Source organism: Emys orbicularis, chromosome 6, assembly GCF_028017835.1.
Source record: "Emys orbicularis isolate rEmyOrb1 chromosome 6, rEmyOrb1.hap1, whole genome shotgun sequence".
Taxonomy (NCBI): Eukaryota; Metazoa; Chordata; order Testudines; family Emydidae; genus Emys; species Emys orbicularis.
Window position 1 is genome coordinate 16,365,095 of NC_088688.1, and position 15,845 is coordinate 16,380,939.

The following is a 15,845-nucleotide window of genomic DNA, read 5'->3' on the forward strand; positions in this document are numbered from 1 at the left end:
AGTCATTGTGGAGAAACTAAATGAATTCTTTGCTTCAGTCTTCACGGCCGAGGCTGTTAGGGAGATTCCCAAATCTGAGCCGTCCTTTGTAGGTGACAAAACTGAGGAACTGTCACAGATTGAAGTATCACTAGAGGAGGTTTTGGAATTAATTGATAAACTTAACAGTAACAAGTCGCCGGGACCAGATGGCATTCACTCAAGAGTTCTGAAAGAACTCAAATGTGAAATTGCGGAACTATTAACTATGGTTTGTAACCTGTCCTTTAAATCAGCTTCTGTACCCAATGACTGGAAGATAGCTAATGTAACGCCAATATTTAAAAAGGGCTCTAGAGGTGATCCTGGCAATTACAGACTGGTAAGTCTAACGTCAGTACCAGGCAAATTAGTTGAAACAATAGTAAAGAATAAAATTGTCACACACATAGAAGAATGTAAATTGTTGGGCAAAAGTCAACATGGTTTCTGTAAAGGGAAATCATGTCTTACTAATCTATTAGAGTTCTTTGAAGGGGTCAACAAACATGTGGACAAGGGGGATCCAGTGGACATAGTGTACTTATCAGAGGGGTAGCCGTGTTAGTCTGAATCTGTAAAAAGCAACAGAGGGTCTTGTGGCACCTTTAAGACTAACAGAAGTATTGGGAGCATAAGCTTTCGTGGGTAAGACCCACGAAAGCTTATGCTCCCAATACTTCTGTTAGTCTTAAAGGTGCCACAGGACCCTCTGTTGCTTTTTATAGTGTACTTAGATTTCCAGAAAGCCTTTGACAAGGTCCCTCACCAAAGGCTCTTACATAAATTAAGTTGTCATGGGATAAGAGGGAAGATCCTTTCATGGCTTGAGAACTGGTTAAAAGACAGGGAACAAAGGGTAGGAATAAATGGTAAATTTTCAGAATGGAGAGGGGTAACTAGTGGTGTTCCCCAAGGGTCAGTCCTAGGACCAATCCTCTTCAACTTATTCATAAATGATCTGGAGAAAGGGGTAAACAGTGAGGTGGCAAAGTTTGCAGACGATACTAAACTGCTCAAGATAGTTAAGACCAAAGCAGACTGTGAAGAACTTCAAAAAGATCTCACAAAACTAAGTGATTGGGCAATGAAATGGCAAATGAAATTTAATGTGGATAAATGTAAAGTAATACACATTGGAAAAAATAACCCCAACTACACATACAATATGATGGGGGCTAATTTAGCTACAACTAATCAGGAAAGAGATCTTGGAGTCATCGTGGATAGTTCTCTGAAGATGTCCATGCAGTGTGCAGCGGCAGTCAAAAAAGCAAACAGGATGTTAGGAATCATTCAAAAAGGAATAGAGAATAAGATGGAGAATATCTTATTGCCCTTATATAAATCCATGGTACGCCCACATCTTGAATACTGCGTACAGATGTGGTCTCCTCATCTCAAAAAAGATATACTGGCATTAGAAAAGGTTCAGAGAAGGGCAACTAAAATTATTAGGGGTTTGGAATGGGTCCCATATGAGGAGAGATTAAAGAGGCTAGGACTTTTCAGCTTGGAAAAGAGGAGACTAAGGGGGGATATGATAGAGATATATAAAATCATGAGTGGTGTGGAGAAAGTGAATAAGGAAAAGTTATTTACTGGTTCCCAAAATATAAGAACTAGGGACCACCAAATGAAATTAATGGGCAGCAGGTTTAAAACAAATAAAAGGAAGTTCTTCTTCACACAGCGCACATTCAACCTGTGGAACTCCTTGACTGAGGAGGTTGTGAAGACTAGGACTATAACAGGGTTTAAAAGAGAACTAGATAAATTCATGGAGGTTAATTCCATTAATGGCTATTAGCCAGGATGAGTAAGGAATGGTGTCCCTAGCCTGTTTGTCAGAGGGTGGAGATGGATGGCAGGAGAGAGATCACTTGATCATTACCTGTTAGGTTCACTCCCTCTGGGGCACCTGGCATTAGCCACTGTCGGTAGACAGGATACTGGGCTGGATGGACCTTTGGTCTGACCCAGTATGGCCATTCTTATGTTCTTATGTAGTTTCTTGACGTACTGAAATTTTTTGTATAAATCCGTCCTCCATTGTGATTGTAGCCACACAAATAATATTACTAACAAAAGAAAAGGATGTATTTCTGATCTTGTTTTTGTTCTATCTGTAGTTCACGTGCTGATGAAGCAACTTCCCTTTTCCTCCTTCCATTATTTTTAGACTGCGTACAGTATCTGAAGAAGAAAAGTGCTGTATTTGCCAAATCCTGTGCAGGGCTGAGAGCTCTGAATTCTGATTTCAATGGGACTGGAGGGCATTTGCCTTTAAAAAACAAAAACAAACAAACCCCACTACTGTAGTGGTCTAATTCACTACACCTTACAACAGTGTGACTGCGGTGTTTTGATGGATTACTTTAGAATACTGTAACTTTTTTATTAGTCAGCATCTTGCAAAGACTTACCTGCATGACATTCCTAAGAATGGTACAACTTAACTCTGTTTGCATTAATTTAGTTACTTGTTGTTTCACAGCTTCGATGTTGTGGAGTAACTAACTACACCGACTGGACAGCCACCCAGTGGTTTAATACCACTGGCAATAACAGTGTTCCTCTGAGCTGCTGCAAACAAGACATTAAGAACTGCACAGGACATCTGAATGAGCCACAGGATCTCAATACAAAGGTGAGGATAAATTACCCTGAAACTGGAAAGTGCCACCATGGGCTGTGATATCATTAGATTCCTCTGAGCCAGCCAGAGGCTGAAGCTGGCAGAGCAGCTGCAAAAAGCAGTCCAAGCAGGGACTCACAGACACTGAGGATCTCATCAGACTATTTTCTATAGTTTTTACTCTAAACATTCTTTTGCCTGTGCTGATTGGCTCTTTGCTCCAACCTGTTCTGCCCCCTCCCTTCCTTTGTCTTTCCGTCTAGCTAATCCCCTCCTTAGGCCTGCTCTGCACTACAAAGTTAGGTTGCATTGCCTTGCATTGACCTAGCTGGGTATGTCTCTACACTTAAATTTGCCTCCCTCTGATGTAAGCGCCTTGTAACAGCAACTCACTAACACGCCTCCCTGAGCAGTGTTGAGCCATGGACGATGTACTGCAGTTGAAGCAGCACCTATGTTGACCCTAACAGTCTCCAATGGCTGTCCACAATGTCTAGCACTGACCACTCTGGGCAAAGTTGTGAACTCCATTGCCTAGGGGTCACAGAGACCATAAGGCCCTTCCTCCTTTAAAGCCCTGCAAATTTTGAAATGCCTTTTTCCTGGTTGTCCAACTTGGTAAGCACACCTAGCAGCTCTCCATTGTTGTGTGTAACTGTGCTGCTGACCATGGTAGCTACATGCTCCTGACTTGGAGTAGACCGGAGATATTGGATCTCCTGGGCCTGTGGGGAGAAGAGGCTGTGCAACACAGCTATGGACCAGCCATAGAAACGTGGACATCCATGAGCAGATTGCACAGGGGATGCAGGAAAAGGAGTATGACAGGGGCTAGCAGCAGTGCTGTGTGAAAGCGAAGGAACTGCATCAGGCATATCAGAAGGCCATGGAGGCATACAGTCGATTTGGGGCTGAACCACAGACCTGCTGCTTTTACAAAGAGCTGCATGCCATACTTGGTGGAGACACCCCCTCCCCCGCAGACCACTGTGGATACCACCGAGGAGCCCAACCACTGACCCCGGCCATGAACAGCGAGGATGAGGAGGATGGGGAATATGTGAGTGAGGGTGTCCAGCTATGCCGTGAGCCAGGACCTGTTTGAGGCTCCACTGCAGTCCACTCAGTCCGGCAGTTGAGCATGGGCGAGCCCAGTGCGGGGAATGGAACCTAGGGTAAGTGTGTAATTGTATTTTCCATTATAATGATGTAATGATGGTGCCCCCAACTTAACAGGACACAGCTATTGACTTTAATTAATTTACTCGTACTAGAAGAGGTAGCAGCACAACGTGACATACCCAGGGTACAATCTAGACTAGTGAGTAGCTGTGTCACCCTGGCCCTCTAACGTGGCGTGCCTTTACTGTTATTGCCTCCACTGCTGGACTGCTCACAAACAGCCTCTAGTATGTAAATCACTCCCAGCTATGTCTGTGTGCACTTGCAACCTGCCGGCCACACTCGGGCTTTTATCTGCTTGAGTTATACTGCAGGGTGACCCCAGCACACTCCCAGTCCAGACTTTCCCCCAGAAATGAACGTCTTGTACTGCCCAGTCCTCTCCTGGACAATACAAGGTCATATAAAGTCCGGGCATTTTATATGCACAAATCCTGTTATCCCAAATGGAGTTTCCCAAACACTTCAGTTCAAACACACTGCATTACATAAAACAATAAAACAAGTTTATTAACCACAAAGAGAGAGATTTTACGTGAATACAAGTAATGAGATAAAAAAGCTAGAAATGGTTACAAGAGAAATAAAGATAAAATGCAACTCATGCCTAACTTAACAAACTATGTTAAATTCAAAGCAAAGTTTCTCTCACCACATGCTCTCAACAGTCTTACCTTGTACAAAGATTATTACAATAGTGTGTTGGGGGTACACACTGTCACAACACAGAGGTAGCATTGTTATCTGCTTTTCATTCCCCTCTAGAGTTAGGCAGGCAGGGCTTGTGGCGCAGTTTGTTTATGTACACAGGGATGTCCCTTGAATCTTCCAGAGAGATCTCAATGAAACTTACATGGAGATATTATGCAGTCTTCTCCTGAAGGATTCAAGGGCTGACAGCCTTATTTCTTCCTCTGCAGTAGGACACTTTCCCATGTCTGTCAGCAGTACACAGGCTAGCAGCATACGGATCTGGGTGGCTTTGGGACAACAGCAGCAGCTGTGCTCTTGTCACCCTCAGGAGTGAGATATCAGTTAAAATCACCACTTCCTGTGGAAAATGGTGCCAGTATTCAGAGCCATTGCCCTATATTCATTTTCATGCAACCAAGCAATTCCTTCCTCATTTCCCTTACCCTGCTGGGCCGTTCTCACCATGGCTCGAGCTCTGAGTGGTGTCATGCACAAGCACACCAAAGCAGAAGTGTCAATAAGCCTGTATTGTTTAAAACTTGAAGGAAGCAAGTTTTTATTATTATTATTTATAAGGGAGTTTTGAATCTTAACTTTTGCTTTCCATTGTGACTATACTGACAATGGTTCCTCTGTGTGTTTTGTCTGTAGCTGCTGCCAATGCAGCCTTGAAGGGTTCCCCTTCCACACCTGTGCAACGCCTGAGCAAGATAAGGAGGACAAAGAAGAGGACTCAGGATGACATATTCAATGAGATCCTGCAAGCCAGTGCTGCATCGGACTGTGAGCAGGGGGCCTAGAGGATGAATGTTGCAGACTGTATGGAGAAGGAAAGAGCTGACAGTAGAAAGGCCCAGGAGCACCATCAGGAAAAGGAGTGAGAAATGCATGAGGACATAACGGGGCTTCTCCAGCAGCAAACACAGATACTTCAGACTCTTGTGAATCTACAGGGTCAACAATCATGGGCTCACCTCCCTTTGTAATCTGTGGAAAACTCCATTACACACCTCCATACACCTCCTCAGCACCTCAGCATTCCATGTGGCATCGGGCTGCATCCCTCTCCTACCACTCTGCCCCAGGGGACAGTCGGGACAACCACAGCTTCACATATGCTGACCTGTGAAAGCCACGGTTCCTGTATATGTAGCTAAAATGGACGTGAATGTTCTTTCCCCTTGTTAAAGTTCTGTTCCATTAATTTATTAAGTTTTTAATGTGTTTGTGTTTAAATCGCACAGATTTTTCTTTGGCCTGGTTTTGTTTCTCAAAAAATTCTATTCTTTGGAAAGTAATTCATCTTTATTAATTCACAGCATACCACAAAATCATAGAAATGTAGGGCTGGAAGGGACCTCAAGAAGTCATCAAGTCCAGCCTATTGCTCTGTGGCAGGACCAAGTATAACTAGACTGACTCTGACAGGTGCTTGTGCAACTTGTTTTTAAATGCTGCAGAGTGCCCAGTGGTACTGAAAGCACCCACTTAGTTATTGTATAGGTTGACACAACTCATAGAACCAGTGACAAACACAGTGTAATATCATAAATGGACAGCAAGCACCGCAAAATTAACAGCTGCATTGACAGTGTTATTTTCATAGATATACACCAAGCGTCACACAATTCCTGACTGGCCCCAAAACAGCAGGGCCAGATAGAGCACAGTACATCACAACGACCTACTGTGGCTTGCTTTTAAAGTGCTCTTTCAAAACCTCCCTGGGCCATATAGCTCCATGTTAAGCTCTTCTAATAGCCCTTGTGTCTGGCTGTTCAAACCCAACAGACAGCTGCTCCACCTCCATCCCGGCAGCAACTTTCCCCCCTTTGTTTCACAGATATTATGCAGGACACAGCAGTCAGCTGTTACCATTGGGATGTTTTTTCACTGAGATCCAATATTGCGAACAAATCTGCATCCCAGTGTCCCTTCGATCTACCAAAAGCACATTCAGCAATCATTCTGCACCTGCTGAGCCAGTAGTTGAATCTTTCCTTGGTGCTGTCAAGGAGGCTGATGTACGTCTTCTTGAGCCAGGGAAGCAAGGGGTAGGCTGGGTCCCTTAGGATTATTATTGGCATTTCAACATTGCCAATGGTAATCTGCTGGTCAGGAAGGAAAGTTCCTGAACCGTCCTGAGCTCTTAAAGATGCAAGCGTCATACACCTTCCCTGACCAGCCAGCAGTGATGTTGGTGAAACATCCCTGGTGATCCAACAACGCTTGTATAACCATAGAAAAGTAGCCCTTTCTGTTGATGTACTCCATGGCAAGGTGGGCTGGCGCCAAAATAGGGATATGCATGCTATCGCTCCACCACAGTTTTGGGAACCCCATTGCTGCAAATCCATCTACTGTGTTCTGAGCATTGCCTAGAGTCACAGTCTTGAGTAGCAGGAAATGATGAATGGTCCTGCACACTTGCACTACAATGGCCCCCCAGAGTGGATTTTCCAACTACAGAATTATTTCCCACTGACTGGTAGCAATCTGGTGTTGCAAGTTTCCACAGTGTGATCTCCACTCCACTTCTCTGCTTCTCCACTGTCAGTGTCTAGTGTCTTTGTGCTGGAGGGCTGAAGTGAGCTTGGCACACAGATGCAGGAATGTGGTCTTGTGCATCCGAAAGTTCTGCAGCCCCTGTTCATCACCCCACGCCTGCATTATGATGTGATCCCACCAGTCACTGCTCATTTCTCAGGCCCAGCAGCGGCGCTCCCCTGTCTGCAGCTGCTCAGTGAATGCCACCAACAACCTTGAATTGGTTTTTGCTACGTCTCACAGCAACCTGACCTTGACAAAACCGCTGATTCGGTTCTTCTTGTAGCTCTGCAAATACCGGAGGATCATGCGTCCTGTGCTTGCAACACTTATGACAATAGTCCAGAGCTGTGCGGAGAGTGAGGAAGGCCATGAGAGTTCATGGGATTTTTAAAAAAGGCCTGAAAATTATGGGATATAGATGACTTTTATGGGACGGAGACAGTTCCATGCTGGGAAGCTGACCCCTTGCTCCCACTCATGCCTGCACAACTCATTTCTGCCCCACTGTGCAATGCCAACACTTCCTAAAAGACTGGATAGTGGTGGGTTGCACACTGGGATACCTGTCAATGATGCATTGCCCTATGCATCTGTACAAGCACTCCTGGTGACTTTGCGCAGCGCCAACACAAGGAACCAAGTATGCATGCGCACAAGCAGTATACTGACTGCGGCGGCTGTATGCTGACATAACTTGTGTCAACAAAAGCTTGTAGTGTAGACTTGGCTTTACATAACCCCACTGAAAGGATTTAAATATTAAAAGCACTAAAAATCACAGAAGGCGACATTTGTAGCCATCAGATTGTTCTCACATTTGCATCTCCAAGGTAACGTGCCAGAAGCTGGGACTGGATGACAGGGGATGGATCACTCAGAATTGCCCTGTTCTGTTCATTCCCTCTGAAGCATCCTGGCAGTGGCCACTATTGGAAGACAGGATACTGAGCTAGATGGACCATTGGTCTGACCCAGTATGGCTGTCCTTATGTTCACTCTGTATGTTATATCCCTTTCCCCTAATCTTTATCTGTCTTGACTGTTTAGATTGTAAGCTTTATGGGGCAGGGACTGTCTCTCATTATGTTTTTACTGTGTCTAGCACAATGGGTCCTCATTCTTGGTTGGCCCTTAGGCACCATGAGAATATGAGTAATAATATTTTCATAATCTATGTCTGGTCAGTACTGGATAGGAGACAACCTAGGAAAACCCAGCTGCTGTGGGAAGAGTGCTGGGGATTTGGTAGATGACCCTGCTACCTCACTAATGAATCAATCCTTCAGCTTGGGAGAAGGATTATGCTACCAACCCTAGATTTTACATCAAATGCTGGAATAAATTATGACATTCATTCAGTATTCATAGGGTTTAATTTAGAAAAAAATTGCACCCATCTTCCCCACTTTGGAACCCCACAAACCCTCATTTTACCTTGTGGACACCACCACAAGCCTCCTGGCTCTGTATGTGGCAACTTCCTTTATACAGTAACTGAACGGAGCCATATAAGACTCACAGAAACTATAGATGGCAGAGTTATTAGATTGTCGAGTGCATCTCCTGAGCAGTGCAAGAGCAGTAGCTTGTTTCAAGGCCAAGGCTGCTGCCGTTGACCACATGGGTCATAGCAGAGCAGCACAAGGTCCTGCCCAGGGCCGGCTCCAGACACCAGCGCAGCAAGCAGGTGCCTGGGGTGGCCAACAGAAAGGGGCGGCACGTCCGGGTCTTCGGTGGCAATTCAGCGGCGGGTCCCTCAGTCCCTCTCGGAGGGAAGGACCCGCCGCTGAATTGCTGCCGAAGAATGAAGCAGCGGCGGTAGAGCTGCCGCCGATCGCGGCTTTTTTATTTATTTTTATTTTTTTGCCGCTTGGGGGGCAAAAACGCTGGACCCGGCCCTGGTCCTGCCCCTGTGAGATTGTGTGCAAAACCTGCCCCATTGTATTGGATTTGTTGGTTTGTTCTCAGTTTAATAGGGTAATCAAATGGCAGCTAAATCTTCCTTTTCTACATCTCTACAGGGCTGTGCAGAGAAAGTGGAAAATGGGCTACAGGCTGTATTGAGCTATGCTATGCTCGTGATCCTAGGATTTGCCATCATAAAGGTATTTAATTGTAACGACGTACATTTCTTCCCCCACAGAAAACAGTGCCATTTTCTTACTTGCACAATCCCTTAAGTAACTTTGCTGCAATTTGCTGCTCTTTCCATGGCTTTGCATGACATCCATTTCCAGGGGAGCAAAAGCTGGGTGGAGAGGTGGGGAGGGATAAGACTGCTTCTAACAGCAATTTTCCCAGGGATTTCTGCTTGGAAATTGTTTGGGTCAGAGAGGAGGCTGCAAGAACACACTAACCAAATCCACTGCATTCCCGCTGCATGGTCTTTGAATGGAGGGGCTTTGACAGGCTGAGGAAGAGGGAGCATGCCAAGGAGCTGCTGTATCCCTACTTCTAACTTCGTGTCTCAGTTTTGCACCAGTTTTCTCTTTTCTGCCTGCATTCGGGGATGGGACGATCCTGCCCAAAACTAGAAAAAGACTTGATGGGACTGAGTGAAAGGCTGAACTGTATTAGTCATTTGCTAAGAGATGCATTTTTTTTTTTAACATTTTTAAAATGGATGCTATGGCCCAGATGTAGCTTCTTAAAATACAAGATTTTCCATAACTTAAGACCAAATGTCTCCATGGAATTTTTTTTTAAAAAGCTAAGGTTTTGTTTTAAAAAAACAAATAAATAGTCCTTTGTGTGGGAACCCGAGAATGAAATTGACTGCAAATTAAATACAAGCAAGCATGAAACTGACTGGCTTGTTTTTATTAGATCATAGAATCATAGAATATCAGGGTTGGAAGGGACCTCAGGAGGTCATCTAGTCCAACCCCCTGCTCAAAGCAGGACCAATTCCCAACTAAATCATCCCAGCCAGGGCTTTGTCAAGCCGGGCCTTAAAAACCTCCAAGGAAGGAGACTCCACCACCTCCCTAGGTAACGCGTTCCAGTGCTTCACCACCCTCCTAGTGAAATAGTGTTTCCTAATATCCAACCTAGACCTCCCCCACTGCAACTTGAGACCATTGCTCCTTGTTCTGTCATCTGCCACCATTGAGAACAGCCGAGTTCCATCCTCTTTGGAACCCCCTTTCAGGTAGTGGTAGGCTGCTATCAAATCCCCCCTCATTCTTCTCTTCTGGAGACTAAACAATCCCAGTTCCTTCAGCCTCTCCTCACAAGTCATGCGCTCCAGACCCCTAATCATTTTTGTTGCCCTCCGCTGGACTCTTTCCAATTTTTCCACATCCTTCTTGTAGTGTGGGGCCCAAAACTGGACACAGTACTCCAGATGAGGCCTCACCAATGTCGAATAAAGGGGAACGATCACGTCCCTCGATCTGCTGGCAATGCCCCTACTTATACAGCGCAAAATGCCGTTAGCCTTCTTGGCAACAAGAGCACACTGGTGACTCATATCCAGCTTCTCGTCCACTGTGACCCCCAGGTCCTTTTCTGCAGAACTGCTACCTAGCCATTCGGTCCCTAGTCTGTAGCTGTGCATGGGATTCTTCCGTCCTAAGTGCAGGACTCTGCACTTGTCCTTGTTGAACCTCATCAGGTTTCTTTTGGCCCAATCCTCTAATTTGTCTAGGTCCCTCTGTATCCGATCCCTACCCTCTAGTGTATCTACCACGCCTCCTAGTTTAGTGTCATCGGCAAACTTGCTGAGAGTGCAGTCCACACCATCCTCCAGATCATTAATAAAAATATTAAACAAAACCGGCCCCAGGACCGACCCTTGGGGCACTCCGCTTGAAACCGGCTGCCAACTAGACATGGAGCCATTGATCACTACCCGTTGAGCCCGACGATCTAGCCAGCTTTCTATCCACCTTACAGTCCATTCATCCAGCCCATACTTCTTTAACTTGGCAGCAAGAATACTGTGGGAGACCGTATCAAAAGCTTTGCTAAAGTCAAGGAATAACACATCCACTGCTTTCCCCTCATCCACAGAGCCAGTTATCTCATCATAGAAGGCAATTAGGTTAGTCAGGCATGACTTCCCCTTGGTGAATCCATGCTGACTGTTCCTGATCACTTTCCTCTCCTCTAAGTGTTTCATAATTGATTCCTTGAGGACCTGCTCCATGATTTTTCCAGGGACTGAGGTGAGGCTGACTGGCCTGTAGTTCCCCGGATCCTCCTTCTTCCCTTTTTTAAAGATGGGCACTACATTAGCCTTTTTCCAGTCATCCGGGACCTCCCCCGATCGCCATGAGTTTTCAAAAATAATGGCTAATAGCTCTGCAATCTCATCCGCCAACTCCTTTAGCACCCTCGGATGCAGCGCATCCGGCCCCATGGACTTGTGCACGTCCAGTTTTTCTAAATAGTCCCGAACCACTTCTTTCTCCACAGAGGGCTGGTCAGCTTCTCCCCATATTGTGCTGCCCAGTGCAGCAGTCTGGGAGCTGACCTTGTTTGTGAAGACAGAGGCAAAAAAATCATTGAGTACATTAGCTTTTTCCACATCCTCGGTCACTAGGTTGCCTCCCTCATTCAGTAAGGGTCCCACACTTTCCTTGACTTTCTTCTTGTTGCTAACATACCTGAAGAAACCCTTCTTGTTACTCTTAACATCTCTTGCTAGCTGCAACTCCAAGTGTGATTTGGCCTTCCTGATTTCACTCCTGCATGCCTGAGCAATATTTTTATACTCCTCCCTGGTCATTTGTCCAGTCTTCCACTTCTTGTAAGCTTCTTTTTTGCGTTTAAGATCAGCAAGGATTTCACTGTTTAGCCAAGCTGGTCGCCTGCCATATTTACTATTCTTTCTACACATCGGGATGGTTTGTTCCTGCAACCGCAATAAGGATTCTTTAAAATACAGCCAGCTCTCCTGGACCCCTTTGCCCTTCATGTTATTCTCCCAGGGGATCCTGCCCATCTGTTCCCTGAGGGAGTCAAAGTCTGCTTTTCTGAAGTCCAGGGTCCGTATTCTGCTGCTCTCCTTTCTTCCTTGTGTCAGGATCCTGAACTCGACCATCTCATGGTCACTGCCTCCCAGGTTCCCATCCACTTTTGCTTCCCCTACTAATTCTTCCCTGTTTGTGAGCAGCAGGTCAAGAAAAGCTCTGCCCCTAGTTGGTTCCTCCAGCACTTGCACCAGGAAATTGTCCCCTACACTTTCCAAAAACTTCCTGGATTGTCTGTGCACCGCTGTATTGCTCTCCCAGCAGATATCAGGGTGATTAAAGTCTCCCATGAGAACCAGGGCCTGCGATCTAGCAACTTCTGCTAGTTGCCAGAAGAAAGCCTCGTCCACCTCATCCCCCTGGTCTGGTGGTCTATAGCAGACTCCGACCACGACATCACCCTTGTTGGTCACACTTCTCAACTTTATCCAGAGACACTCAGGTTTTTCTGCAGTTTCATACCGGAGCTCTGAGCAGTCATACTCCTCTCTTACATACAACGCAACTCCCCCACCTTTTCTGCCCTGCCTGTCCTTCCTGAACAGTTTATATCCATCCATGATAGTACTCCAGTCATGTGAGTTATCCCACCAAGTCTCTGTTATTCCAATCGCATCATAGTTCCCTGACTGTGCCAGGACTTCCAGTTCTCCCTGCTTGTTTCCCAGGCTTCTTGCATTTGTGTATAGGCACTTAAGATAACTCATTGATCATCCCTCTTTCTCAGTATGAGACAGGAGTCCTCCCCTCTTGCGCTCTCCTGCTTGTGCTTCCTCCCAGGATCCCATTTCCCCACTTACCTCAGGGCTTTGGTCTCCTTCCCCCGGTGAACCTAGTTTAAAGCTCTCCTCACTAGGTTAGCCAGCCTGCTGGCGAAGATGCTCTTCCCTCTCTTCGTTAGGTGGAGCCCGTCCCTGCCCAGCACTCCTCCTTCTTGGAACACCATCCCATGGTCGAAGAATCCAAAGCCTTCTCTCCGACACCACCTGCGTAGCCATTCGTTGACTTCCACGATTCGACAGTCTCTGCCCAGGCCTTTTCCTTGCACAAGGAGGATGGATGAGAACACCACTTGTGCCTCAAACTCCTTTATCCTTCTTCCCAGAGCCACGTAGTCTGCAGTGATCCGCTCAAGGTCATTCTTGGCAGTATCATTGGTGCCCACGTGGAGAAGCAGGAAGGGGTAGCGATCCGAGGGCTTGATGAGTCTCGGCAGTCTCTCCGTCACATCGTGTATCCTAGCTCCCGGCAAGCAGCAGACCTCTCGGTTTTCCTGGTCGGGGCGGCAGATAGATGACTCAGTCCCTCTGAGGATGGAGTCCCCGACCACCACCACCCTCCTCCTCCTCCTCTTGGGAGTGGTGGTCGTGGAACCCCCATCCCTAGGACAGTGCATCTTTTGCCTTCCAATCGGTGGAGTCTCCTTCTGCTCCCTTCCCTCAGATGGGTCATCTACTCCACTCTCCGCATTAGTACCTGTAGAGAGAACATGGAAACGATTGCTCACCTGTATCTCCATTGCTGGTACATGGACGCTCCTCTTTCTCCTTCTGGAGGTCACATGCTGCCAAACTTCTTCATCATCCGTCTGTCCCTACTGCGCCTGCTCTGAATCTTCAGAACATTGTGGCCGTAGAAGCATCTCCTGACGTCTGTCCAGGAAATCTTCATTTTCCCTTATGCAACGCAGAGTCGATACTCGTTTCTCCAGACCTCGAACCTTCTCTTCCAATATGGAGACCAGCTTGCACTTTGTACAGACAAAGTCGCTTCTGTCCTGTGGAAGAAAGACAAACATGGCACAACCTGTGCAGGTTACAGCAGCTGATCGCTCACCTTCCATATCACCTTCCTCTTAAGAGCTTCCTCAGCTGTTGCAAGAACTACTCAGAGAAACCTGCAGATGAAAGCCTCAGTGAGCTCTCCCCAGGCAAACTCCCTCTGTTAGCCTCTGCTGTTCGCCGCTCAGCTGGTTCACTGCTGACTGCCCTTATATACCAGTCAGGCCCACTCAAGGCCCACCTGGAACAAAGCACTCCCAATTCACACTTTTCAAACAAACAAGCAAGCAATCAAGCACAGGGTCAAACTGACAAACTGTCCCAGCAACAGACACTCAGATACTCACCAACACAGCCCCCCAATGCAGCACTTAGCGTACCTCCTCTCGGACAGCTCCCAGGCAAACTCCCTCTGTTAGCCTCTGCTGTTCACCGCTCAGAGGGAACTGAGAGAAATGGAAAAAAAGAATCAAATTGCATAGAGTAAAAATTAGATTTTTTAAAACCCTGGCATTAAACTTTCCATACTTAAGAAGATTTGGTCCCTGAGTTTTAATCTAATAATTTCTCCTTTATCATTGTCCCTTTTATCATTTTTCCGGAGATTCCTATCCTCTTCCCCGTTGACTGGGGAGGACATGTCAAAGCCAATGGCAAAATGTTCTCTTAAATTATATACATGCTATAAAAGAGTTGTATCAAAGTAACTGTTGTTACTATTTAATGCCCAAGTCCTACACTTGGATTAATGTGGGAGCTAGGGTCCACTGATGCAGATCTGAATGTAGGAGGAGGGCCTGATTTGGTGATAAAGTCAAAAGTTTCCTTTTCCTAGTTCACTGTCAGGGCAAGATTGGCATCTAGAGTATATATTTTTAGCATTTTTTCTAGTCTAGTGTTAACTTACTTCAGTGAAGGGGCTTCCACCACTTCCTTCTGATTACTCCACAGTCCAATAAATTTTATCTTCTCATCACTATTATTTCTTTGTAATTGACTGTAGTCAGTTCTTCCATCAATCACCACTTCTGCTCTCTTCTAATTGTTGTAGCATAATGTTTTTGTCTTTTATTGCATACCTGTATATGCTTAAACATATTACAGATCTACATTCTAAATCCAGCACAGCCTTATTCACAGCAGATGCTGCCTAGGAATTAATGTTTCTGAAATAAATTTATGGGAAAAACAGGGGAGAAAACCCAGAGTCCATATCACTATTTAAAAGTAACCTTTAAAGACACCTTTAGAAAATCGATACATTTATTTTCTCAGTATTATGTTGTTTAGAGCGCTGTTACAATGCACTTTACAAATATGTAGAAGGCAACATCCCTGCCACAGAGAGGTTAAATTTAATTCAAGCATAGATAAAACATACGATAAATTCAACCTCCAAAAGAAATAGTAAAGCTAAAGATTCTTTTTTCCTTTTCAGTTCTTTGGAATGCTGAGTGTCTGTGTGCTCACATGCAAGAGGGAAGACAATGGCTACCAACCCCTGTACTCAGGGGTATTTGCTTGATAAGACAATGGAAAGATCATTTTTCATCTGCTTCTTCGTGATAAAATGGATTTGTATAGATGCCCCAAATGGACAATGTATTACCCCTTTGTTAAATACTGTATTTTATTTACGTGAGCAGAAAGAACACTGTTAAGATTTGGAAAGGTTTTAAGTGTATCCTATGAAATGACAGCTTCAGTGTGCAGTGTCCCTTGGTAACAACCTGATTTCATATACCTTAACTTTCTTTAGGGCTGTTTCACACTCACATGTGTGACATTCCCTAAAACGACAGCAGATGGTGTGATAGGCTCCAAAAAGAAACCCTACTTCTTGCAAGTTTTACATTTGTCAGACCTATTTGTAACCTGAAACTCACAGAAGAAATTGTTTTTAATCATTAAACTGATAATGCAGCCCTGGTGCATTCTAAACTCTTTTCAATATTTCCAACAAGAAATCAGTCCCATGACAAATGTTCAAGCAGCAAAAGAAATCTG

At 45.4% G+C, this 15,845-nt stretch overlaps 1 protein-coding gene across 1 annotated transcript in view; it reads left to right on the plus strand.

Annotated features, from left to right (window-relative positions):
* LOC135880473 (tetraspanin-36-like) overlaps positions 1 to 15,845 on the plus strand; it is a 56,332-nt gene extending 40,487 nt beyond the window's left edge. The window contains exons 5-7 of the mRNA XM_065406775.1: positions 2,516 to 2,668; positions 9,103 to 9,186; positions 15,277 to 15,845. Coding sequence (XP_065262847.1) covers positions 2,516 to 2,668; positions 9,103 to 9,186; positions 15,277 to 15,363 — 324 coding nt within the window. The 3' untranslated portion in view covers positions 15,364 to 15,845. The remainder of the gene's footprint in view (positions 1 to 2,515; positions 2,669 to 9,102; positions 9,187 to 15,276) is intronic.